The sequence below is a fragment of the Centroberyx affinis genome, unplaced genomic scaffold (genome assembly GCF_046629955.1).
Source record: "Centroberyx affinis isolate AG114_WGS23_722 - 3 ecotype Tasmania unplaced genomic scaffold, CSIRO-AGI_Caff_v1 ptg001981l_1, whole genome shotgun sequence".
NCBI classification, from domain to species: domain Eukaryota; kingdom Metazoa; phylum Chordata; class Actinopteri; order Beryciformes; family Berycidae; genus Centroberyx; species Centroberyx affinis.
The window spans coordinates 107,799-135,130 of NW_027280327.1; the positions used below are offsets into that span (position 1 = coordinate 107,799).

The 27,332-nt window shown below is 40.3% G+C and overlaps 1 protein-coding gene across 1 annotated transcript in view; it reads left to right on the plus strand.

Annotated features, from left to right (window-relative positions):
* The window catches only part of grik3 (glutamate ionotropic receptor kainate type subunit 3), an 89,241-nt gene that overhangs the window by 48,951 nt on the left and 12,958 nt on the right, over window positions 1–27,332 (plus strand). Inside the window, exons 3-12 of the mRNA XM_071530806.1 lie at window positions 300–557; window positions 786–967; window positions 2,823–2,876; window positions 5,477–5,647; window positions 7,745–7,888; window positions 10,008–10,115; window positions 12,705–12,818; window positions 15,609–15,812; window positions 22,043–22,266; window positions 26,296–26,414. Coding sequence (XP_071386907.1) covers window positions 300–557; window positions 786–967; window positions 2,823–2,876; window positions 5,477–5,647; window positions 7,745–7,888; window positions 10,008–10,115; window positions 12,705–12,818; window positions 15,609–15,812; window positions 22,043–22,266; window positions 26,296–26,414 — 1,578 coding nt within the window. The remainder of the gene's footprint in view (window positions 1–299; window positions 558–785; window positions 968–2,822; window positions 2,877–5,476; window positions 5,648–7,744; window positions 7,889–10,007; window positions 10,116–12,704; window positions 12,819–15,608; window positions 15,813–22,042; window positions 22,267–26,295; window positions 26,415–27,332) is intronic.

Consider the following 27,332-nt stretch of genomic DNA (forward strand, 5'->3'; position numbering starts at 1 on the left):
TGCTATGGACGAATCTGGCCACTGAATCAGGCCAGGAAAACAACATACTATAAACTGTAGTTTTATTGAAGGTTTTGTTTTTGGCTATCACACTATAATCTCATATTATACTTATGCCTCTTGTCAGGCCATCATTGTAAATAAGAACATGTTCTTAATTGATTTCGCCTGGTTAAATAAAGGTTAAATAAATAAAAATAAAATATTAATTATCACAAAGAGGTAGAGTTCTTAAAAATTGTTATTGAATATAGTGTGGCTAAAAAGGTAACAAGCTTTCCTCTCTTGCTCCTCTCTAGCTTGTGACCAGCTGTCTTTAGGTGTGGTGGCAATATTCGGGCCCTCACATAGCTCATCATCAAATGCTGTGCAGTCCATCTGCAATGCACTGGAAGTGCCGCACATCCAGGTGCGGTGGAAACACCACCCCATGGACAACAGGGACACCTTTTATGCCAATTTATACCCAGATTACTCCTCACTAAGCTATGCTATCCTGGACCTGGTGCAGTTCCTCAAATGGAAAACAGCCACCGTTGTATACGATGATAGCACAGGTGAACAGGCTTATTTTTTTTGCTCTGTACAATCCTACTGTCATGATAGTGTATATTCACAAATACAGTGTGTACATTTGCAATGCACTCTGTGTTCCCTACTGCATTCATAACAGTAAAAAATCCATTAAGAAATTTGTCAATATCAGATCTTTCCCACCTCTCTCATTGTGGTTGTAATTTCTTGGTCGTGGCTGTATTAGTATCTGTGCTGTTTCTTTTCTTCAGGTCTTATTAGACTACAGGAGCTGATAATGGCCCCGTCCAGGTACAACATCAGGCTAAAGATCCGCCAGCTCCCTCTGGACTCGCAAGACACCAGACCTCTTCTCAAAGAAATGAAGAGAGGCCGGGAATTCCGTATTATCTTTGACTGCAGTCACCAAATGGCTGCTCAGATTCTCAAACAGGTGAGTGCGGGGCCTATATAGTATTACATAGAGCCTGTATACACACTGCATCATTCATTCTACATCAGATCGTAGCATGACTGGACAAAGGCATGCGCTCCTCCTCCTCACAGCTGTCACTGACACCAGTTTAGTCATATCAGATCAGTTGTTACTGAAACCATAGGAGCAAGAGAACATCAAAAGTGCATCAGAGAACGCTTTACTGCTCAAGATACCAGCTTGATATTGAAAGGTTGTTTTGCTGTGACATGCATAGTGCTTTGTTGTGCTGATACCTTCCAGAAAAGTCTGTAATGGTGTGTGGGAGTCTTTTTTTTTTTTTTTAATGAAAACGACTACAGTGTACAGCTTTCAGACACAATTGGGCCGTATTATATTACCTGTCTTTCACAGTCATTTGGATACGGAATAGTACATTCTAACAATCCGGGCGATCCTTCCAATATTAATATTGCAGAACATGAAGTACAATTTCTCAATGAAATGCCTTGTGATATTTGCTTAAAATGACTGTCTCGCTGAAGGCAACATTTATACAGAATATTATCTACATTTTGGCTTGCAGGCAGCAATGACAATATTTATCAGCTACTAAACTATCCAAGATGACCTGCAGACCACCTCCACTTTATTACATCTTTACAACAGAGGTAAATTAAATGCTTGGAAGCATTTAATTTATACATATTGTGACTTTGACTACTACTGCAGGTGTACACTTATGAGAAGTTTAAACATGAAGCGTTGTTACTTTGAAAGTACTGAATTATACCCTTGGAAGACGTCTTTTGTACCCTATATTCGAACCTCAGTGTACCTTTTGATAGTCCCACGACTGCCTTTTTCCTTGTCTACAACCTGTCTGGTCCTTTTTTCAGTCTGACAAGCTCACCTGAACTCAACATCTCTCTGTCAGGTCTTATTCCCCTTCCACTTGGAGAGGAGAAAATGGGAAGCATATCCCAGGTGTCTTTTAAAAGCACCAACTCCCTTTGCCTTTTGCTGTCTTGTCTGGATTTTTTTGTGTTTTTTTTTGGTGACCCGGCCACTGGTGGAGGAAGGGACAGATGAAAGTTTGCTGAAATGAAGGTTGATAGAGATCAGAATAAAAATGCAAAAGTAAGATATACAGTATGTGTTCAATGGAACTCCTTACACCATGATGACAGAATTAGGTTGTAGTAAGCTTTCAGTCTGCAACAGTGGAGCAGCTACTTTAATTAATGAATGCACCTGCTTACTATATGAAACATGACACAAGTTTCAATGTCATGTGTTTGGCTTGATGTCGAAAGATGGAGAAGCAGATTCGCCTTCCCATAAACGCAGCATCTTATTTACATAACCTTGGCTTTTCTTCACAACAGATGGTACAATTAAATAGGAAGCACAGCCACCATGGGAATGCTGTGCCTTTGAATGTAGATTGAGTGAAACAAGTGGCAGTGATGGGGTGTTGGGATATGAGACAAAGATTACCATGCTCTTTTGATTGAAGGCTCCCTTCTCTCCTGGGAGAGCGTCACATGACCCGAGCCATTGCACACCATTTAAATGCATAGAAAAGCATCGAGCGCTGTTGCTCTTCTTTATTTTTAGTACTGTGGACCACATATGGTGCTGAAATCCCAATAAGCGACGGCAGAAACTTGCTGTGTTAGTCAATACGCTCATTAAAACCTGGCTTTCTTTCTTCGCTGATAAAAGCTTGTTTCTGCATCTCTTTAGCATTATTTGTTCTGACTGCGATGTTGATTCTAAAATGCTCTGACACGTCAAAATGACCCTTTTCTCTGTCTTGTCTCTATTCATCCACACCTTCCTTTTCCATCCTCTGTCTCTGCCCTTCCAGGCCCAGACCATGGGGATGATGACAGAGTATTACCACTATATCTTCACCACTCTGGTAATGTACCATGCTTGTTAATGCAAATAGAGTCTCGTTTGTTCTCATCTCCCCACCGCTTGAGTTTTTGATGAATGGCGGCTAATTGCCAATGGGGTTTGGATCCAGTCCATAATATCAATTTTGTTTGACAAGCTGGCAGCATAATGGAGTCTTCAGCACGCTGTAGTAAACACTCCTCTCCCTAGTAAAGTCAACAGAAGTCTTTGAGGTGGCAGCATAAAGACAACAGATTGAGATTCAATACTGAATGTCACTTCCAAGTTTCCAAGATGACGATAATATTTTAAAGTGAGGACTAACAATTCCTCAGTTCCGCTTTGAAAATTAACAGTAATTAAATTTTGGACAAGAAATCTATATTGTTTTTTTTTTAGCAAAGCCATTAATTGTAGCCTATGTTAGTGTTTCATTTCAATCTTCAGCGTAGGTTTTGACTATAATAAAATGTGGAGGTCATCTGAAAAATACAAGTCAAGACGGATCTTAAGTACCAGTTGGGTCTCTCAGGTATATTGTTTGGCATTGTGGCTATCAGTCCCAGCAGGACACTGTTCAAGGCGACTCTTGGCACAGATTCTGGCTATCTGGTGACAAACAGACGGAATGGGAATGAATACCATCATGGACTGTGCTGTTCCTTTTGCTCTCTGTTATTGTCTCTGTTTCTCTCTCTCCCTCTGTCTCTCTCTCTCTCTCTCTCTCCGGCTCTCTCCCTGTCTCGCTCTGGACTTGGGCAGCCTGTTATGATAATGCGATATGACATACAGGGCCAGGCATGATGTGTGTCATCTTTCACGCTTGATAGCATGGCAATGGCATTGTTCTGACGCACATCATGTCTGTGTAGCATGACCAATGCTTTAATAGGGAAACCCACAGTCCCTTTTTTATTGCCATATTGTACCAGCTTCCAAGCAGATGGTACAGGAAAAATTTCCAATATTTACTTGAGCAGTAACTTTTAGAACTTTTCTTTGATATACTGTTTTGCTGCAGCGACAAAATTTTTCCCATAAAGGCAGGCTATCTTTATGGAATCAAACAGATTGTAGGATCCATCTAAAGCTGCAATAGACTGTCACATTGATAGACACACCATTAAGAAGATTATACCTGGCGGCTTGATTTGATCCAAAATGATGAATACATGCATGGTATACATGGCAATACAATTTCCCCTCGATGGAATTTTCTGATGTCTGTGTTTTATCTTCTGAGGTGAGGGAAATGCTGACTTATTAGAGCGTGAAAAGGCAACAGCAGAGTGGTATGGGGTAATAACATCCTTGTCCTTTGAAATGAGTCTGTCATAGCTGCAGCCTTGCCACCCTACAGGGCTATCTCTAACAACCTAAGCTGAGAACTTTGTTATGTTTCCCACCTCCGTATCACTTCTGTATGAGGTGTGTGGTGTGCTCTCAGGGTACAGATTTCAGTGTATTGCACTTGTAGGATTATGTTAAGCTAATTCAGTTATGTATGTGTCCCTAAAAAAGTAGCACTGCAAAAAGTTAATTTATAATTGGAACATGTCCTAATGGAAATGAGGATGTCAGGAAAGATAAATTACACCATTTTACATGCAATTCTATCCCAATTACTTTATATTATTAGCTTCAAAGCTAAGAAACTTGTATCCTGATCTAATTTACTGAGAATTTATGAATGTCTTTTAGAACAATAGTGATTTATTTTGATCTTTGTTGATAAAAGAGAGTACTGTACTTAGTAAACTCTGCAGAACCGCATGCTTGTAGGAAAAAAAGAGGAAAATTATTTCAGTAACTGGCGGCAACCGTTCTTTAGTGAGTGTCTTACACGCTCTCATTCCCCCAGCACTAACCCCACAGGGTGCTAATGAAATATCTATGTTCATCCAAATGTCTTTTTCAAGCCCCCTGGCCCATTCCGACACGACATGTGTCAACATGTGACTTCACACTTCAGCTACAATCGCTGCCCCAGAAATTACAGCCGCTCAAATTGAATTGCTTTTTGCTAAGATGTTGCCAGGGGATTGCAACTGTTGCATTATTAATATACTCCATCAGAACTGGTGTTTTTTTTTTGTTTTTTTTTTAAGGTTACAAATATAATTTACTCAATTTCCCACGTAACAAAATTGCAGACAAACTGAATAAAGGTACTTTCTGATCTTCCAGATGAACATGGTTATGTAAAATCAAAAACATATCACAAGCTTTTAATTTCTATCATTTATTTAGAATTTATTGATATGTAGGTATCACTTGTTCAAGATTGCTTTGTTTCAATTCTACCAAAACAATAACAAAATCTGTCAGTTATAAAAGGATTTGCCAGCAGAAAAGTGACTCCACCACCTGAGCCTTATGTCTCAGATTTTATTTATTACACAGACTCTGCTTCACACTCCACACTTTATTCTCCTGTGTTCAAATTGTTCAAAGCTGAGTCCCTCCCTTCACTGTATTTGGCCATAATATAGTATCTCTTTAATCAGCCACTGCATCCTCCTCTTTTTATGTGAGGAGAAAGCAACTTCTCTGAAAACAATGAGGCTCAATCCTGGCAGACTAATTGAAAGCCCATCCTTCATTATTGGTGTCTCTTAAAAGGACCTGATGGCCATCGACCTGGAGCCGTATCGCTTCTGTGGTGTCAACATGACCGGCTTCCGCATCCTGAACGTGGATAACCCCCAGGTTGCGTCCATTGTGGAGAAATGGTCCACGGAGAGGCAGATACCACCCAAACCAGACTCGGGCCTCCTGGAGGGCATCATGACGGTATGTTTCATTACTTCTCTTTTTGTCCCAAACCTTGAAAACCTTTCACTTGTCATGTCAGTGTAAGGGCCTCTAACTGTATATAAAGGGTTTCATTCCAAAAGGCTGTATGTCCATTTTGGAAAAGAAATGCTGCCTTAAATTCTTCAGTCAATATTTAAAAAACACAGATGCTTCTATCTTGAAAAAAAAAAAATTGTGCAAGAAAAATGTCTTGCAATGGCTTGTAACTTTGATAGTAATTCATAATGTACTTCATTTTTAAGCAATCATTGTATAAGAGTAAGTACCATGTTTTTTCTAACAGTAGATATCTAATTTTGGAATCAAAGTCATCACTGTATCCACTTTATTAGGTACTCCCCCCGGTTTACACAAACAGCTCACTTCTCTGCACTGTGAGTCACCTATAAATATAGCATAAGAATAAAGCATGCAGACAGAACTGAGAGGTTCAACTACAGTTTGACTAAATGTTGAATGGTCAAGATGCATGATTTAAGTGACTTTGAATTTAACATGACCGTTGGTACGCACCACAGTGTCTAGAGTTTACTGAGTGGGTGCAGAATGCCTCATTGATCAGAGAGGTCAGAGGAGAATGGAAAGGCTTGTTCAAACTAACCAGCGAGCCACAAGTATGCGGGTAGCAGCTCAGTGCAACAGTAGTGTGCAGAAGGGAATCTCAGAAAGGCATAACTCATCAAGCCATGAAGCAGCTGGGCAACAGCGGCACAGGACTGTGCTGCGTTTCACTCCTGTCAGCTAAAAACAAGAAGATGAAGCTACAGTGGGCATTAGGATCGCCAAAACTGTCCGAAAAATGCAGCCTGGTCCGACAAATCCCAGGTTCTGTTGTAGGGTCAGAATTTGGCACAACAGCATGAATCCATGGAGCTATCCTGCATGGTGTCAACAGTATACAGGCCGCTGGTGGTGTAATGGTTTGGGGAATGTTTTCTTGGTGCACATTCGGCCCTTTAGCACCAACTGAGCATTGATGAGCATACTTCCAGTGGGATAATGCACAGTGACTTTGGTTTACTCCTTTGTTTACTCCAGTTCAGATCTCAGCCCAGTAGAGCTCCCTTGAGATGAGGTGGAACGAGATGCTCATACCATGAATACGCCACCAATAAATCTGCAGAAACATTGTGAAACTATCAAGTCAGCACAAACAAAGATCCCTGTGGAAGGCTTGGAGCATTTTGTTGCACCTATGCCTCGAAGAATTCAGGCTGCTGTAGAGGCAAAAGAGTTTCTGTAGCTAGGTGTAGCTGATGGAATGGATACTGACTGTGTATTAGTACAGATGTTAATGATAAAACATATTGGAATGTAGTTTATCCTGTGAGCAGCGCTGGGAGAAATTGGCAGTATTGCAAAAAAATCTCATTCTAGAAATCAAAATGATTAAGAAAATAATTCTGCGGGGCCCATTTTTGCCATAATGCCAGATAAGAATCACTTATTGGTAATGCAGGGCGGTCACGTTACTAAATTTTAATCTCATTTATTTAGCATATTAAAGGGAGCTCATGCTTGAATCCCTTCATAAAAGCTTAAATCCAATAATGCAAATCCCATCCACGATATGCCAAATAAAGAATCCCTTTAAAGTCTAAAGTAACGTAATAAGAACGTGGCAAAAGGAACTTTATCTAACCAATATTCACTTGCTGTAGTTATTCTTCGTTTGTTTATGTATTAATGTATTTTGGTTTGATGGTGCCCACACAGCACTCTCCCAAGTTTCATTATTCTGGAATAAACCCTTTTAGAGAGAGCTTGATCCCTTCATGTGATATTAATTAAGCAATATTAATAGTAATATCATATAACTCAACTGATCTCTGTATTTAAAATGCATCAAAAACCCCAAATGTTAGGGAATGACATTAATTACTAAGCTAACTATTTCTAGAAGATGATATATGAGAAAAAAAGAAGAATGAAAGGAATGTGTGGACAATGTTTTCTTTTATCAGAATTCCATTGGATCTTCCCGTATCTGTGTGCAGATTTGGCAGATGGTGTCCCGACTGCTTATGTCTGTCCACGGCCATCAGCTGAAGTAATGTTCACCCCTTATTCCAGACAGATGCAGCTCTGACCTATGATGCGGTCCACATTGTGTCCGTCTCATACCAGCACGCTCCACAGATGACGGTGAACTCCCTGCAGTGCCACCGCCACAAACCCTGGAGATTTGGAGGGCGCTTCATGAGTTTCATCAAAGAGGTGATGGGACACCTTTGGCCTCATGTAGCTGCTTGATTAGAGTGTTGTTTATATAGGAGCATATTGATTGAGCGGTGAAGATGACAATACAAGTGGGGTGAAGACAGTGTACTCATTTGGGACCGAGATATTTACCCAGCAAATCAATCATATCCACATACAAAGCAAACAAAGCCTTGATAGACACATCAAAGCAGTGTTGTTGTCATCTTTATAAATTCCTTGTATTCATAACCTATTTTCCGGATGGCACATACTGTAACCTTTTGAAAGCACAACTTGTGTAATCAGCTCTTATTTCATCCAACATGAGAGTGTGACAATGCCTCAGAATAGACAAACCAGGCTGTGGAAAATGGCAGATTAGGGGTGTGCGGAGATGCTGCTATTTGTATTTGTGTCTCGATTTGTTCAACTAACAAAATTGTTTGTGTTTGTATTTGTCTTGGGTGTGGTTTAGGCTGAAATGTTAAAAATGCCAGAAATTCCTGGTTTGTTTTCCCCTTGTAATCATTGCTGAGATAATAAAGCATTAACCTCATGGTTTTACAATGACCTATCAATAACAATGAAGTATAACAAAATAAAAATGCTTTTTAAAGCTGAATTTGCCAAACAACACTGTAAATGTTATGTAGCCATAAATATAGGCTTTTATAAACACAGTCCCAAAAAAACAATAGCCATAAACAACTTTAAACAAGAAAAATATATTTTATAAATCCCACCACCACTCTTCCTGGAGGACATTGACGAGTCAATTATAAACTGAAGAAATGCCTGAGCTAATGTTAGCTATTAAAGGAGCTTAAAGGAGCAGTTCACCCCAAAATAAAAACGCTGTCATTATCTGCTCAGCCCCATCTCAGTGGAAAAAAAATTGAAGTTTGTACACACAGCAAGTTATCTCCTTCTCCCAAACTGTTGCAGTGAATGTGGTCTGGCATAAGAGCATGAAATGACCAGCAAATTTTATAGCAAGCAATTGCAGTTGAGTCCAAAGAGCCTATAGTGACCTTATCGTCCCTTATATTTATCGCTGTGATAGATCCTTGTTTTTGAAAGTGTGAACACACACAGCCTGCTGTGCTGTGTTGGAAGGCTGCGCTCCCTCACTGCCCCCAGCCTGCTGCTCTGGAGGTGCAAGGCATTCTCAAGCACAGACAATACTTTTTTTTTCAGAAGTTATTTTCACTTAAACACCCAATGAAATGGCATCTTTATTGATTGATATATTTCTTGTTGAAACAGGATGTTTGTTTGGGTGGGATACAACACAGTGAGTGATCATTCAAGAGTAGAAAAAATGGAATATCAGTCAGGGAGAGAAAGGCTATTCGATGGGAGGGGGTGGGATTGTTCAAAAATCTGTGATGGTTTTATTGGTTGGAATTTTTATTTACGCCAACTGCTGCAGCATGAGGTCATCATTAAAGATACACCGTTTTCCAGGAGGTAAAAGTAATGGGAGTTCATTTCATGGGGACTTTAACTATGTAAGTTTTCTCAGGACTATAGGCATACTATTCGGAATAAATCAGAATAATATTTAACAAATTGAGAAGAAACAAATATCCGTATACAGCATATTATTCATGCTTTGCTGAATATGGTATTCCGGTTCGGGATCATCCCAACTACAGATCACCAGTGTATCAGACCTCTCAGTTAGCACAAGCTTGAGAAGGACAGGCTTGTACTGGAGAAAAGTGACAGTGTGTGTGTGTGTGTGAGGGTGGGGGGTATCAGGGAATGGTAATAGTGGGTAGTAATGTGTTTTTCCCCCTCATGGGGAATCAAGCAAAGGAGATGGTTGTTAATTAACTCCGTGGTCTGCGGGGAAAATGTGTTGGAGGCGTTGAGATGTAAAATGTAATTAAAAAAAGGAAATGCGGCCTGTGCAGTTTGTGTTTGTACTTTTGGTATGTGGGTGTATGTGTGGGTGTGAGTTTACTCTCACTGAAAGATAGAGGGTGTTATTGTTTGTGTGTGTGTGTGTGGTAGGTGCGTGTGTGCGCTTTGTCGACAGCACTTGTATGTTTGTGTTTGTTTGTTCATTCATAGTATATGCTCTATGAATGTGTTTGAATATGGGTTTCATAGGTGTATTGTTTTTCAGTCCCACTGGGATGGTTTGACGGGGAGACTGTCCTTCAACAAGACTACTGGTCTGCGTACAGACTTCGACCTGGACATCATCAGTCTGAAGGAAGAGGGACTCGAAAAGGTAACATGTTTAAAGTGCTAGATTGCCTGAATTAGTATACTTTTTGGGCTTTATTCAGCAGCTTTAGCTGACATCCGCCATTAGTTATCTGCAGTGGTCACATATTTTCGCTCAGTAGAACTGAATAGGCGTGTTGTAACATAAACCTGTTTTTGTGATTCGAGCAAGATCATTTTCTTGAGCTGAAATGAGAATAAAATTTCCTCGCCGAGGTGGGGTGAAAGCACAGCAGTAATGTAATGTTATGTTATTACATGCGGTGTGTAAAAAGTGGCGCTTTTATGAGGGCTATACCTTTAAAAGAATGAAATAAGAATATTGATCTCAGAAATTCATTTCAGATTTTCCTCTTGATGCGGAACGAATAATGCAAATTTGACAGTATCATTTACCTCCTAACAAGGAAGCAAATTGGCTGTTTCAACATAAGCATAAGTTAGTGGATCATAAAGCAAATTGGATTAGGGTACACATTAGGGTGTTAATTGCAGTCTCTCTTAATGGTAATTTGAGGTGATGCCCAAAATGCTGTTTGGTGGTAATGAGCTGTATAAACATGTTTTACAAAAAAAAAAAAAAAGAACGAAAAAAAGAACTAAAAGGTTGGTAATGTAGAACTTATTTTATTATACTGGAAGGCAGAGTACCCTCCGGACTATAACAGCTTTGTCTACTAGAGGGCTTTCATACATTATGAATACATCAAATAGGGATAAGTCCCATTATGACTTCCTCAAGCACTCCCTAAAGGCTGAAGACTGTATAATAGCTGGGGCTTTTCAGCTTGTAACCCTGCTGTTCAAGAATGGAGCTAGTAACACTGTTGCTTTGAAATGATTCTTCTCCCTTTCAGCGGCATCTTGTCCCGTGTGTTGTAAATTAAGTTGTGGCACAGTCATCTTGCAAAAGTATTTGATGCCATATTAGCATCTTTTCATTGTGTCGCTGACAAATCCTACGCTCAAGCATGTTAACGTTTATCCAGCAGTGTACAGCGGATTGCAGGGATTTTTTTTTCCCTCCCTTGTATATCCATGGAATCGGCTTTAACTGTTTGAGCCTGTTAAGATGTGGACTTTTCTTGACTAATCCATTGTAATTGAATATTAGCCCAAGTTTGAGCTCATCCTGGAATTATGAAGGGGTTCTCAGAGTGGCACTTTCACTCGAAGCTGGCATGTTCAGGAGGGTGAAATAAATGGAATGCTTTTCCTGTAGTGGCATGAGTAAATAACTCCTGAATTGCTTCTTTGACTAATCACGTTTAATGAATTGAGCTAATTGTAATTGCGCACAATTAGAAAGAATTTTCGCAAAGTGGAAGGCATTTACAGATATTTTTAAATCTCTCTCTCTCTCCTGGAGTCCTCTTTGCTAGGGTGACAAGCTGTAACTAATACGCTTTTCAAATTAGAGCATATGCCTCTCTCTGGATTAGACAGGGAGGACATTACCAGACGTTTTTCATGCTTTTTGTGGGGGCTTGTATGTCTTTAAATGGATCCACCTCAAGCACAAACCCCTGTGAATATTAAAAGCTGTGTTGGTAGTTATGGAGCGAGCGGGAACGATGGGAGGAGAGCTTGGTGGAGAGCTCGACTTGCAAACAGAGATTGTTACCGACAGCCACAGGACTATTTGTGGTAATGATATGTTCCAGAGTGTGTCTCTACAATATGCAGAGCTTTTTGCCCGAGGGCTCCTCACATGTACAACTCCCTTTATTTGTTCAGATCTCTTGGCTTATCTTAGGGAGATTACTCAGAGCAAAATTACTTCCACAATGTAATCCAGTCTTTCATGCTGGCAACCGCCTGCTGTGCTTTCTTTCAAAATTAATTGTAGCCATTTTTTTGTTTTGCTGTGCTCCTAAGGGTAGAAAACTGCATTGATACAAAACCTGAAATAGCCATATGTTAATCACACAAGCATGTTTATCTGGTTTGCTATTTTTAATACTGTTTTCATGTGTATATTAGCCACCAAATGGAGGGCATTGTCCATAAAATCTTATTTTCTGTTTTTCAGACACACTGGGCAGAAACTCATAATGCCACCCATAATATATTTATTTTCCACCACTTGCAAAATTGTTCCAATTTAAGCAGACTTTCAAGTGAAATAAAGGTTGTGAATTGTAGTTTAAGAGTGGAGCAGAGGCTCTTTCAACTGGATCTGATTTTCATAATGTATTGCTTAGTTTGAAGGTAATGGCAGCTGATAGATTTACATCTTTTGAAAACTGTACATCTGCATTTTGGAGTACAAGACTAATCTAATCTTAATCTTCACCAATTTTTCTCTGCAAAATATCTATTCAAGCATGTCCATTATTTAAACATGCCATCCATCAAACGATTCTTCAATTTCTTAGATTTGCCCGTCACACTCACTTCCACCTAACCGCCCTCGCTTTTCCCAAACTCCCTGACCTGGTGAGATAAAGGTGACTCAGCCAATCAGCTAATGCTGCTGGAGATGTGTTCAACCTGGCACTAATGTAGGAGGCTGGTTTGCGGGGAGTCTGCAGGGGTCACAACCCACCACCGAGAACAGAACACTTAGCTACATGCTTTTCATCTTCCGCAGGTGGGGAAGTGGAGTGCGTCTGGAGGTCTCAACATCACAGAAGTGCCCAAGCGGAAAGGGATGAACATCACTGATTCCCTGGCCAACCGCTCCCTCGTCATCACCACCATCCTGGTAGGTCACCTGCGTGGCCCGGCATAAAAGATGCCCTACCCTCTGCCTCTCCTCGGTTTTCTCACAGACAAATCACTGGGGAACACCACCAAAGGTTCAAGCTTTAGAAAAGCTAGGTCTAATGTCTGGCTATTTCCAACAAAGTGTCTCTTGCTTCTGTTATCCATCCTCAGTGCTGATAGAATGAACTTTGCTGCTGTTGCTTTGATTTTTTTTGTACATACATACAAAGTATGGGTTACATGTACGTGTATCATTTTGATGTTATTGTAGATATATTGGTATACATTGCAATTTACAAAAGCTTGACATCTTTACCCTTATCTCAGCCAAGTTTTAATCTAAAATGTATTGCAACATGTAGAAGAGGTGTGCTCACTTTACATCTCTTCTCTCCGTGATAGACAGGGAAAATATGTTCCAGATCAACTCTGGTATGGTCACATCATGATCATGTTTACTGTTGAGAGCCTAGAGCAAAATAAAAGAGAGCAGCAGTGAGATAAAAATGGACTGTTCTTGAGAATTCAATTAATTACATGTTTGGATGGAAATAAACAGGCAATCCCTTCCCCAGCCCCGCATCACAGTCAATTGCAGGTCCTCTATTGTATATTCTTAACACTGTCACTGGAAGCTTGTACGAGGGTCTTTGTGGAGCTATCAGGGAGGCGCTGACACAGATGTCCCCCATGGGCATTTTCTGGACAGACATACGAGTTAACAATGATAAACACTGTCATTATGCCTGGATTGGACCACAAGCCTGTAATTATGACCAAGTGAGGTCAAGAAGGGATATAATTAATGCCTATCTAGTGCCAGCTATGTCAATCCTATCTCAAAGAAAAAATAAATGAAACAAGGAGTCAGGTGGTGTAATGAACTGCTGTAATAGTTTCCTGATTTCCTGATTTGTTATTCATTGAGTGGTGTAAGTGTTTCACTTGTAAAATTGTGTCTTTGCTTAATTTTTACCTTATAAGACATTTGAATATTTTTTGACATGTTCCTTGGTTTGCGAGTCCTTTAGGAGTCATTAGTTTAAGATCATAAAACTGCCTACTTTTAAATTGCTGAAGAGAGTTTCAACTCTAATATCAATCTCCTCTCTTGGCTTAACGACGTTGCATCAAACTGATTCCAGTGATGCATGAACAAGACGTCTGACAGCTTTATAGTGATAACTTTGTCGAAGAGATTAAGACACTTAATGTGTTTTCCCCTTACATTAATTGTTTGCACTCCATTGCCTGTAATGTCTCTGCACAGGCCCACCTCCCTCCTCTTTCTGTTATGCACGCCCATGCTGCGACTGTGAGGGTAGAACTGGTATAAACACTTTGATTTGAGTCCAAACCTTGGGGAATAGCAAGAATTGGAAGGCTAGAAACAGATGGTAATGACTTTTTTCCCTTAACATGCAAACTTTTTGATCAAGTTAATTGGACAACTTGAGCAAAGTTTGTGGCTAAGCGCTTGCTCTCTCTCTCTAAATGCATTGTCATCAAGTATTCATCAGTTATTACTTATTTAAGAGGCCATCCTAATTGTAATGTCCAACTGGCTTCATATTTGGATGGCAAGCAATTAAAGATGTTTATACTTCTTTCATGTATAGCTTTTTTGGACATCTATATTATGCTATAATTTCTGGAGTAAATTATGCCGCACTAGGATGTTATTTGGTTTATGCCATTCTTCAGAGGCAGCTAGCATCAAGCCCATAACACAACATTAGAACAAACAGTATAATTGGTTTCCACATGCCGCCACCTCGTGATTCTCTGTTTTTCTTGGCCACTATAAATACCTCCCTCCTTCCCTGTGAAAAAAAAAAAAAAAACATTTTCAGAGGGAATAAAGAGTGCTATGACTTTTCTCCCCTTTGACTGTATCTTCTCACTTAGTGCCACACAAGCCACAGTTGGCAAACACAAAGCAGGGGTCACCTTCACTAGAGAATCAATTACTATGCTTCTAAGCTGAGTTTGTAAATTATACATCTGGCCGTTGGAGGCAATAAATTGTATTACAGTCCATGCATAAATGGACCAACATGTTTTGAAATGCACAGCGGGATAAGCAAGTCTATCTGGCAGAGAAATGGTCACAGACACCAAATAAAGGAATTCATTTATAAGCTATTCTGTCTTAGTCATTGTCACTGCAGGCAGCGGCTCAGTTGCTCTCCCTTGTGAGTTCGGTGACAAGCGATGAAGACAACATCAGGGGCATGTTCCATTTCATTGCAGCATTCTGTTCCTAATCAAGCTTTTATACAGCCCAAATTATGAGCAGCCAGGCAGAATATTACAGGGCAGTAAAGAGTGTCAGCTCCCTGACCATAAAATGAACCGACCTGTGCACCGACTATATAGGTGAGTGGGCAGCAGTGTGGGGGAGACAGTAGGTTTAGACGGCTCAACATTGCAAGCACATCGGAAGTAATAATACTCCCTTTGTGTACATCTCCTTCGCTTGTAATAGCAAACATACGATGCAGTCACTGCTTTGCATTTTCTGAGACAAGAGATGCACATCATGTTCTTAAATTAGCTCAGGTTTCCTTTAGACATCACACCAATGTAAGAAAAACCTCAGTCCTCTTTCATATTTAAACACACTCTGTAGCCACACATTGAACTTGAATCCGCTGTCACTCCCTGTTAAATGCAACAGCGACACATCAGCTCAGATCACTTTGCTTCAATTAGGTGCATGTGCTGAAACAAATTGAAAACGCTGACCTCACCGTTGCTTTTCATTTGATGTTTTGGGTCTGTGCAGGAGGAGCCATATGTCATGCTTAAGAAGTCTGACAAGGCGCTGGTTGGCAACGACCGCTTCGAAGGCTTCTGCATTGACTTGCTCAAAGAGCTGGCCAACATCCTGGGCTTCACGTATGAGATCCGCCTGGTGCCTGATGGGAAATACGGCTCTCAGGACGACAAGGGCCAGTGGAACGGCATGATCAGGGAACTGATAGAACATGTAAGTTGTACTATTGCATTGCTACAATTACCTCTAATCATGCTGGCAGCTTAAAATTTTGTCCTTGATGTCTGCTGCATAATTACCATCTGTTTCATACTTTTACAATTCCATATAAAGGGAAAGTGTATTGCATCATCAGGCAAACTGACAAAATCATTACATTGGACTGAATTGCGGGTTATGTCCTCTGTTGTAGACAGTGATATAGATATGATTGAGTACAGGACATGAGGAGCCTGCAAAGCTGTCAGTTACATTTATGGCATGACTCCGTCAAGGTTGCCTAAAAGTTACAAGTGTGTTGACGCCATTCAGTGAGACAATCCGCAGCCTGTAGATGAATATACCAGAGTCCTGAGATGAACATGTATGCAATATATATTTTAACGATGCAGACCAGACCAGAAATGATAGATAGTGCAGAATTGATACAGTCTATATCAAACCCAAAGCGTCAAAGGCCACGAAACAGGCCTCACATCGAAGTGATGGTGGCAATTCTCTGCTGGCATTTCATAAGTGTCCCTATCAGTGCTCTCTCTTTGTCCTCAGCCCCATTGGGTCAGCGCTGTGCTCGGCTGAAAAGTTGTAATAGCTTAAGTGGCATTTAGTGGAGGGAATCATATGGCAGGAGTCAATGGCTTGGTGCTGAAAGGGTTAGGAAAGGTGGGCTACCACTGCAGCACTTTATCTCTCCCTCCAAGCTTTTTGCCAGATCCATGCTGATAACAGTAACCTTGAGGGGAACAAATGGATTACTAAAGGCAGAAAATGCTGGCAGGAAATGGAGATACAAGCATCCATCATAAACCCAGTACATATGCACTTTGTATTACTCTGTACTTTGGTTTAAAGGAAGAAGGCGTGAATGGCCATGGAGAGTCTGTTCATATTACGGCTAAAAATAAGAAAAGAAAAAAAGGAATGTTGTTGTTTGTGACAACAGGTTTCTAGGGACTATTTGAAGAAGTAGGATTTGGGGAATTGAGACCCTCTGGATTGATCTTGAATTTGAATCATTTTTGTTGTTGTTGTTGTTGTTGTTGTTGTTGTTGTTGTTGTTTTTAGTTCCACACACAAATCTCACCTATCCCAGAAATAGACTAGATCTATTTTGTTGCTTATTTTTGTGTCTCTAGAAAATGCTATTTCAGCAACCCCATCCCTCACACTCAGATACACACACACACACACACACACACACACACACACACACACACACCTGGGAGCTGCCCAGTACAACCACACTCATAGTCAACTATTGGTGAATGAGCAGCTCCACTTGCTCAAGGGCACTTGGTTTGTACAGCAGCTTTTGAAAGAGGGGATGGCAATAGTCATCTTTATATATAAATTAAAAAACTAGTGCATTTTAAGCATGCATTTTTTTTTTTAGCATATATGTATTTCACTCTTTTTTTAAATCCATTCCTTTTTTTGCAAATAGCAACACATGAGTGGCGTTCTACTAGAAAGAGATTTTAATCTATACTGTTAGTTATTGCTTTCACCGCTTCATATCGCATGACCAAGGATGCATCACCACTTCTTTGTGGATTTTTAGCTGGTTCTATTTTGTGGTCCAGTGCGTCTCTTACCCCTGTCCGTATAGATAAGCTGATCTTGATTCAGCAGACCTGAAACATAAACCTTACGGCAAACTCAAGAGAGCTGACCCAGGAATGCCATGAGAGGAGAGGCAGGATGGCTATAGATTCCATAAGAGTGAACCACAAACAACCTTATCTTCCTCACTGCGCTAATAATCAAGCTGCATTTCATTCTAACTCTTAACTAGAATTGTTAGAGTCAGTTGATAGTGTGATGGTTTGCTATTTTCCAATATGTCTATACTATACATAATGTTATATATGCAATATTATTTTATGCATGTATTGTATGTGTTGTGTACACAGTATACAAAGAGATAGAGAAGGGGAAAGTAGATGGTCTCTATCAAAGTTATTTATCTGTTCGATTTGTTTTCATAACTGCTTTTCAATAACCCTGAAAAAAAATCATTACCTCCTCATTGCAATACAGATAGAGAAGCTGCATTAAAGTTTACTGGGGTTTATTAGTGCCTCTACCTTAAAGGGTCACCTATAGTTAGATAAGGTCTGAGGTAGGCAACAGGCAAAACAGCAGTGTACATAGTTGGTTTTAGCTGATGGTGGTAAATCACAGGGATCATGTGTTCATCCTGTCAGCCCACATGGTCACATAAATCATAGTTTCATTACAGTATTACACAAAACCTTTGCGCCGGCTTATCTTTTTAACAGTACAGGACTTGGGTGTAGGTTTATTAGCAGTTGTACCCCTTCATTCATCTTTGTAGGTCGTCAAGCTTTGTCGCACAGAAGGGTAATGTAGAGTGACAGGAATAAAGCTCTCTCTCTCTGTGTGTGTGTGTGTGTGTGTGTGTGTGTGTGTGTGTGTGTGTGTCTTTTTGTATGTTTTTTGCATGGTATGATAGTAGTATGCCATTGATGACCAATGAAAATGTGATGTTCCTAAATGAGAAACTGTGATGGTGCCTTGTATGGTTAATTTAGTTCTGTGTAACATATGGCCTTTTATTTTCCTCTCCATAGTCACAAAGCTAACTAGAGTGCCAAAGGGCATTGTTGGGAAGGTGCTAAATGATGCAACAGGCCTTGTTAAACTTGATTTAGTCACAATAGATGATCCCTTTAATCATGCTGTGATGCAAACTTTAATAGCGGGCTTAACACATCATTTGTTTCTGTCATGGCAATTAATCTCTGCTTCGACAGATACACTGGAAGGTTATGGCCAGCCCACACTCTCATTGTCTACACAGACAGATAGCTGACTGGTTTTGGGACCCGAAAGGGTATCCTAATGAAAAACTGCTTTATTTGTAGTCAGAAAGGCACACACATTTTGGGTCTATCTAAGGATTGCAGACCTGAGTGATTTCAGAGTGCAGAACTAGGAACGTATGGTTATTGAGGGCAGCATGAGGCTGCAAGTGGATTGACAAGTGTGACTTTCATTTTTATCTGAGGCTGCAGGATGACCTGCTGGTGAAAGTGGCTGACCCATAGCTAGAAGGGCACAAGTTCACTCGCTGCAACAGCAAATGTGTCTATCCCTGTCCTTGAGCAAGACACTGAACCCGAACTTGTTCCAGGCCTCCATGCTCTGACCACCCGGGTGAAATGTGTGCATTTGTATGTTTGTTTCAGAGGGATATGCAAAGAAAGTTCTTACCCTGCATTCAAGTGATGTCGGGTCGTACTTTTCCCCTAGTCGGGAATACGTCACAAATTGGAGAATGTTTCCTTAACTGCTTACACACATTGCTAGCCTTCTAGGCTAACGTTAGCAATCGAGCTAACGATAGCCTAGCTAGCAAGCAATCTTCGGCTATTTTAGGGGAATATGAATGTAGATACCACAGGAAATCTAATGGCGTAGCACCTTATCAAGGAATATCCATGTCTTTTAAATTTGTACTTGGTGTACTATGTTCCCCTGTGCTCTGTTCAGCCATGTTGGAGAGAATGATTACGTCACTCAGCCAATTTATGCTGCATCTACAATCCCAATTTCTCCGACTTGATCATCCGACATAATAAAGTGTTCATGTGGCACTTCCTGGACGGAAACTTGTTCAGATAGTAAATCCGACACCATTTGAATGCAGCATTAATTACACTGTATGCTTCATAATCAGCTCTTTTGTATTTCTCTGTGAGACTACACTGTAGGCCTGTAGCTAGGTTTTTAGATAAATGTCATGCTGGACTTTAATTTCTCACTGTGGTTTTTGCAAATGTAACTGACCAATCGGACCTCATATTTTCCACCATCAACCCTATAGCAACCACTTCTGCGTGTCATCTGCCATACCCATTGTCCTTGAGGATGTGTCAAATGCATCTCTGCAAGCACCGCCAGTTTTTTTTTGCGGCTCTGTGCACAGGCGTCCACTGAAGCAACATTTGCAGTTGCTGTATGTCTGTTCTAAATGTTCATATAATGGAAGAAAGAGCAAAACCACAACACTGATTATACGTAAGTGTTCTACAATCGTCATGTCAGAGTCATGATGGCATGTTATCAAATGCCTACATATAGCATAGTATGCCCATGTTTGTTAAGCCAGGGTTGTGAGCAATATGTAAATATTTGTTTGGAGCTGGAGCAGCAGATGTGAACCATCACATTTCACTTAAGCCCTACACTGTCTTCAATCATTGCCCCGTATAACCAAGAAGGAACAGCTCACCCCACTGATGCTAAATACATTCATGTCAGTGGATTGACAATGCATGGGACTGCATTAGTAATTTTTATGAATCCTGCAGGCTGTCATCAGGTGAGGCGGTTTAGAAAGAGAACACCTCTAAGCCCACCATCTGCAAACCCAGATAACACCAAGCCATGTGGCAAACAGCAGGGCACTATCAGGTTATCTTGCCTGTGCCCAGTGTATGTGCCTAGGCAGAAAATGGACATGCGGCATGTACATTAGCCCACCATAGGGATGTCTGGGATTGCCTGCTGGTTGATCTTCTGGCTGAGTGGCAGCTTGGTTCAAAAGCTGCAGTCGGCAGCATGGAACAGAGGGAGCGGTATGTGATGTAAAATGTGAATAGTTAATGAGGACACAGCGGATGCACTGTAGGGCATATCGGTTTTCCCTTCTTTCTATCTCTTCAGAGGCCGACTTGTATTTAGCCACCATGGTGCTGACCACAGGTGCAGGTAATCCGCAGTGCCACACACAGAGTGGGAATGTTTTCTTTCTGACCTCTGTTTACTGCTGTGACTCTTATCACACAAATCTGAAGGAACGCTGTCTACGCCACTGGTAAAGCTGAAGTCAAGCTAAGAATAGCCTTAGGGTCTGGAACCGAATATGCATAGTGGTCTACAACAAAATGGTGTTATATGTGCATATATATTTTGTAAAACACATACACTACCAGTCAAACGTTTGGACACACCTGACTGAATGTACTATGTTTTTCACAATCTTAAAGCCATTTTGATCTAAAGGCTTAGGCTATGCTTGAAATGAGTTTCTTTTACAAATATAAATAGTGAAGTTGATGCCTAAGTATGAATTTCTTTCCAGAGCCTTTGCCTTTGCATCAAGGCAAAGGGCGGCTACTTTAAAGAATCTAAAATGTAAGATAGTTTTGATTTGTTTAACACTTTTTTGGTCACTGCATAATTCCATTTGTGTTATTTCATAGTATTGATGTCTTTACTATTATTCTAAAATGTGGAAAATAGTAAAAAATGAAGAAAAATTTGGTGTGTCCACACTTTTGAATGGTAGTGTATGGTGTGATAAAATGCATCAGCTGACATTTACAGTGGATGTGGGATCAGAGGTGTGCCAGGACATGACCGCAACATTCAACACAATTTATTTTCATTTCATTCAAGCTATGTTAGTATATTTCCGGGACCTACAGATTAGTAGTTGTATTTTGTAAGAGGTAATGGCGGCCTGGCTTTACGTAAGTTCCCAAAACAAACACGGGATCTCATTTACTGCCCTTAATCAGTGAACTGTAGTATGAACAAGCCCTGTGCCTCTCCCACTGCTCAGTAAGCAGGAAGTAGCCTAGAGAAAACCTCCCTTTGTGAGTTGCGTCGTTTCCAGAGGAAAGAAGTATGAAAGCGTGAACCGAGCAGCTGGTTTCATTAACCTCCTGTTCAACCCTGGTGCAGGGGAGTTGTGGGGGCCGCCAACGTAAACGGTAACCTTCTGAATATGCGGCCATATGCATATAATCAGGGACTGCAATGTCGCTGTCAGCCTCTGCCATGTCCATCTCACAGAGGTGGTGGTTCAGGTCGTTCTAGTGGCCCTAGGTAATTACTGTGTACATGGGACTGTGTCGGATTTCCTCTGATTCATGGGAATAGTGACACTCCTTTTTCCAAGAAGAGAGAGAAAGTCATTTATGGAGAATGCCACATTTGATACTCTCATTTTTTCACAATGATATGAATGGTTATGTCCTAATCCTATGCATTTTTTTTTTGTATTTACGTGCATTTCCAACTGTCGTCCTGAGTTTAGAGGAAAGGCCAAAATAATATCCACCTGTATTATCCTCCTGCTACATATTCCACAGCATCATTATCGATATGAAAAGACATTCCTATTGCTAATCTGAAAAGAGAAATAAAAGCGAGTGACCAGCTAATGTGACATTTGTCTGTTTTCACTACAGAGGGCAGACTTGGCGGTGGCTCCACTCACCATCACCTACATGCGTGAAAAAGTCATTGACTTCTCCAAGCCCTTCATGAGCATGGGCATCAGCATCCTGTATCGCAAACCCAACGCCACCAACAATGGCTTCTTCTCCTTCCTCAACCCCATGACCCCCGACATCTGGGTCTACATCCTCTTGGCCTACCTGGGTGTTAGCTGTGTCCTGTTTGTCATAGCCAGGTAAGTCCAAAAGTCTCAAATGATGCTTTATGCCCTTCGTAAAGTTGTACACAAGGTATTTCAATTGTCTTAGTATTCGACTCTGTGCTATCGTGCAGGCTGAGACTTGAATTTTCTCTTATATGGTATGTTTTGACATGTTTATTTGGATGAGTAGAGTACACTGGTGACTTTCGCAGACTTGGAGTGTTAGCTGGTGGGTAGTGATCAAGGCAGTTATGTCAGCATGGGCTCTCTACAGCCCAGCAGTGGGAGGAGGGATGAGAACAAAACCTCAAGCCGAGTGATAAGCTCCCATTCACTGTGTAATTTCTTATTTCCTGTGTAATTTCTTTCACAGTGGCAATGCCGCTTTAAACAACCATCATTTTTTGAAATGAGATACCTGCTGAAACAAAAAAGGATTTCATATCTAAATATCATATTGAGCAGTAAAAAAACGCACCTGATGTGCAATTTCATCAGAGTGGGCTTTTAACAGAGGGTTCATTTGCATTTAAATAAAAAAAAAACATGAAATCCCTGACAGTAATCAGTCATAAAATCATTATGGATGGAGATTATCTGTGTGATTGGCTGAAAAGTGTCTCACTTTTTTTTGTTTTTTTGCTTCATGAACGTCATGGATATCCTGTCAGCATCATTGTCAGTATTTCCTGGTGCTTCTCATGCAAAGTGGTACTTGAGGAAGTTCTGAGAAAGTAGGCTTTGAAAGGAATGCTGGGGTTTGAGAGCAAACAGCTGCACTCCTCAACGTTCAGTCTTTGTCGTGAGACCAAACATTTTGGAGTGGCGTCATACAAGTACAAAATCATCTTAAATTGTTGCATCATTTTTGGAGGCCAGCCTAGACAGCTGAAAAGCTGCATGCCTAAAAGTGCATCATATGAGTCTGAAATAGACTGCAGTGAAAGAAAATGGTTACTTTATCTTAAGTAGATAATTGTATATGTTGGACTGAGGTCTGATGCTATTACAAACAGTATCAGCAGAAAACACTTAAGCTTTCAGAAGCTCTGCCCTACTATGAAGATTGTGTTGCAAGGTGCGTACAAAAACAACATTTCTTTTTATTTATTTGGCCAGAGACATAGTTTAGTCCATAGCTGTTGGTATGATATGTGAAATCTATTATAGCGCTTGCAGCTCTATGAAAAATAAATAAATCATACCTAACCAAAAAAAAAAAAAAGGGGAAATAACTGCTGCCCCATATTTGTTCATATCAGTCCAGCCCTTAAAACCAGGGCTGACTTAGAGGATGTGAGGGGAGCAGAAATCTCTTTTGCTTCAATCATTCAATACATAACTCAGAACCTGGAGAATATACATTTGAAAAATTTCGGAGATAAAAATAAGCCGTGGAGTACAGATTAATAGAAGACTTCGGTAACGTGTTGATGTGGATAAGCATTCACGCTCCACTAAGTGTGTAATGATGGTGGTTTCTCCCTGTGTATCCTTATCATCTCAAATAGCAATATAGGGACCAGGTTTCAATTTTCATGGAGTTCAGGTTGCAAGTGTCTGTACTATATCTGCCTGCACACGCAAACCAAGGAAAGTGCTTTTATATTCTCAATACAGGTTAACCTGTAACAATGCGTGGGTTTACTAGCTATGTTTATTTATTTAATTTCTTAGTTATTTTAAGTTTCTTAGTGATTCAAATAATGGCCTCACTGCATTTCAGGGACTTATAGAGAGATTTAAAAGCTACCCACTTGTATCGTAGGAGGAATAAAGCTTTGTACTGTAGGAGCAGACAGGAGAATGTGGGCTAAAAGTGTCGCTCTTCATGCAGCTACTTACTATACATCAGTTTGTGCATCTAAAAATACTGTATTTACAAAGGATCCTTTCTTAGATCCAACTATAACCTTTTTAAAGGAATGTAAATATAGCCAAAATGTCACAATCAGCAACTGTTTGTGATTCAATCAAAATCTGTGATCAAATTAGGTTATGGCCCAATGTCTGACATCTGACTCTCTTTGCGTCATCTTTGCTTTCCACGTCTGTGGCACTAAAATCATAGGAAAAGATAAACAGAAAAATAGAATATGCATAGAATATATCAAATATTTGCATTTCTTATATAAACAAATGCAACAGACAATTTCAACATCAGAATATGTTAAGCAGAATGAGAAGTATGGGCAAAATTGGATTACAGCGTTATTAGGGTGTGTTAAATAACAAATTTAATTTGATTAAGACTGGCAGGTTAGATTACCAGTTGCATTATACATTTGGAGTGCGGGTAGAATTAATATAATATTTGCAAATGCAAACATTATGCTTTCTTGCTTTCAGGTATGGATGGCAAGCTGTTTCTAAATCACCTGCTCTGTGTGTAGGCTGTTGTTTAGCAAACAGTTAAGGAAAGTGTCGTTTAGCATGCAGTCTGAAGCAAATATCTTGTGGTCTTGCTTGCCAACACAAGCCTTTTAAAAAGTAGCAGAGAACCAGGGCATTGAATCAGCATTGTTTAAGTGTCTGAATAGAAATTTACCCCTTATCTATCACTTATTATTTGACCACAGCTTTCAATTTAACATTAAAGTAGAACAAAAGGAGATTAAAGTGAAATTAATTGAAATGGTAGGGAGTACCACATTTGTACCACAACTGAGATGGAAACACTATTGAGTATATTTGACAGTAGCCATTATAATTGCATATGGAACAATGCTTAGGCAAGCCAACATGGGACAAACAGGATTTCTTATTGTTCATCAGGTCAGATCTCTGATTGGTTACTAAGATCTAAACGAACTAAGATCTAAAATGATAAAACTACTTCAAGGATGGCAGTTAAAGACCTAATTATGAAGCAGTTTCAGACTTAACCGTGACGTTCACTGTCTCAGTGTCTGATTAAAATAGACTGCTGACATATTAGAAAATATTTCGGCAGCATATAATGAGATTGAAGTGTATCTATCTCTTGAACAGTGTAAACTTCAGTGAATTAGGCTATCCAGATTATTGTCAGGATGGTTCTTTAGAGCTGAGAATATGCACTCAATGATTCACGCTATTTCATTGCACTATTGTGGATGATTTGATATATTTCTCTGTTTTGGAAATGAGGGTATCTCTCCAGTCATTCCCACTCTGCACTAACCACATCTCATCAAAGCAACAGATATGCCACATTTCAAGGAGATACTATCTAGAGTCTAAAGGATCCAATTCTATCAGCAGTACACCCAGAATATATGTGAATAGTCAGAAAATGATTTTCACATTTTCAAAATAAATTTCAAAAGGGGAAAGTACTGACATTTAGCTTGTTTTATCTCACCATCTGCCTCTGAAAATGACTTGTGTAATAAAGGATTCATGGCGTGCAGCATTTTTAGTGGATGTTACACCAAATGGCAGAGATATGGAAAGAAGCACGCTTTGTGGTTTAATGTGACTTTACTGGGAGTCTTCATGCCTCATATTCTCGCACGACATTTTGATATTTGCCATCTTAAGTGATATTTCTGTGCCAAGTTGGACACCTTGAACTACAAAGCACATGACAGATGGTTGAGGAGATATGTAAAGGTAAGGTTAAACTAGAAGTATTGAGTTGATTTTAAAACTTTTTCATATGAAGTTTGATATTAAGTTGACAACAAGTTTGTTTTTCTTTAAAATAACTGCTTAAAAATTGCTGCCAGATACTGACTAGAAATCCCAACATCAGGAGGTGTGAGGTCATTTTATTTTCTAGATTTCATGGTCACACATTCAAGCTCATGTTAATAATTATTGCTTCAAAGAGCTGCTGCTGTGGCTTGTCAGAGTTAGCAACGGTTTTATTAGGGTTCAGTCCAAAAAAGCAACTCTAAACCAAAAGCGGGAACTCTAAAATAGCAGAATATGCTACTGCGATTCAATTGTGAGATTTTTTTCTAAGGAGCATGTGGCGTTTTTTTCAGAGGATAAAGAAGACATCATGCTTGCATTTTCTCAGCTCTTATAAGCATCAAGGATTTACAGCAGATTTCAACCTCCTCTCTCGTTCTGCAGGTTCAGTCCGTATGAATGGTATGACGCCCATCCTTGTAACCCCGGATCAGATGTGGTGGAGAACAACTTCACTCTCCTCAACAGCTTCTGGTTTGGAGTAGGTTCCTTGATGCAACAAGGTACGGTGGTGCGCACATCCCCCTTCCCTGTCAAAAACAATACTCTCACCCCACCCCCTTTTCCTCTTCACTGCTAGCTTCCACCCTCTGCCTCTTTAACTGACAAGCTACCTGATTTCCATTCCCCGACTGTTTCATAAGACACTTACCTGTCACGAACAACTGGAGAGCTCAGTCTTACATGACAAAAGAAGGCTGTTGTCACCTACCTGCTGTTTAAAAAAAGGAGAGTAGGTGTCAAGCACTTGTCAGAGATTGGCAGGTAAGGAAGGAAAACATTGCTGCGTTTATTTCTCCATAACGCAGTCGCTGGCCCTGCTCAAGAGCATTCTGACTGTTGGGACGAAAAAGGGTAAGTTGGGAAACATGTCAGACAAATGCCAGCTGTCAGCCATGCTAGAACTGGCTGGTGTGACTTTGACGTTTACAACGCTTTGCATGCACTGAGGATGACCCATCATGGGGGATCCATATGTCTTGCTCATAACTGTCCACCAAGTACCTGTTCTGTTAAATGTCACTCACATATTGTTTGGTGCAGATGCATCCTTTTTGGTAATACCTATATCTAAGCCTATATCTGAAACCAGGTTTCAAATGTGTTTATAGCACCTGGACAAAAGAAACGTTTAACATGTATTCATGTTATTACAGCTTTATGTAAGATATTCAGTTAATATTTAAGTTAAACCTTGGCAAGATATAGCCTGTGTGCAGCCAGATGGTTCTCACTGATCCAACTGGTCTAGAAAAAATGGAAATTTCAAGTATATACTCTCAAATGCAACTTCCCCAGCTACAGTAGAGACGAGGATCGGATAAGAACAAGTGCGCTAGTGCTGTTTATGTGCTGGGGGGGGGGGGGGGGGGGGGGGGGGGGGGGGGGGGGGGGTATGCATGATTGGAGTGAGTGAAACT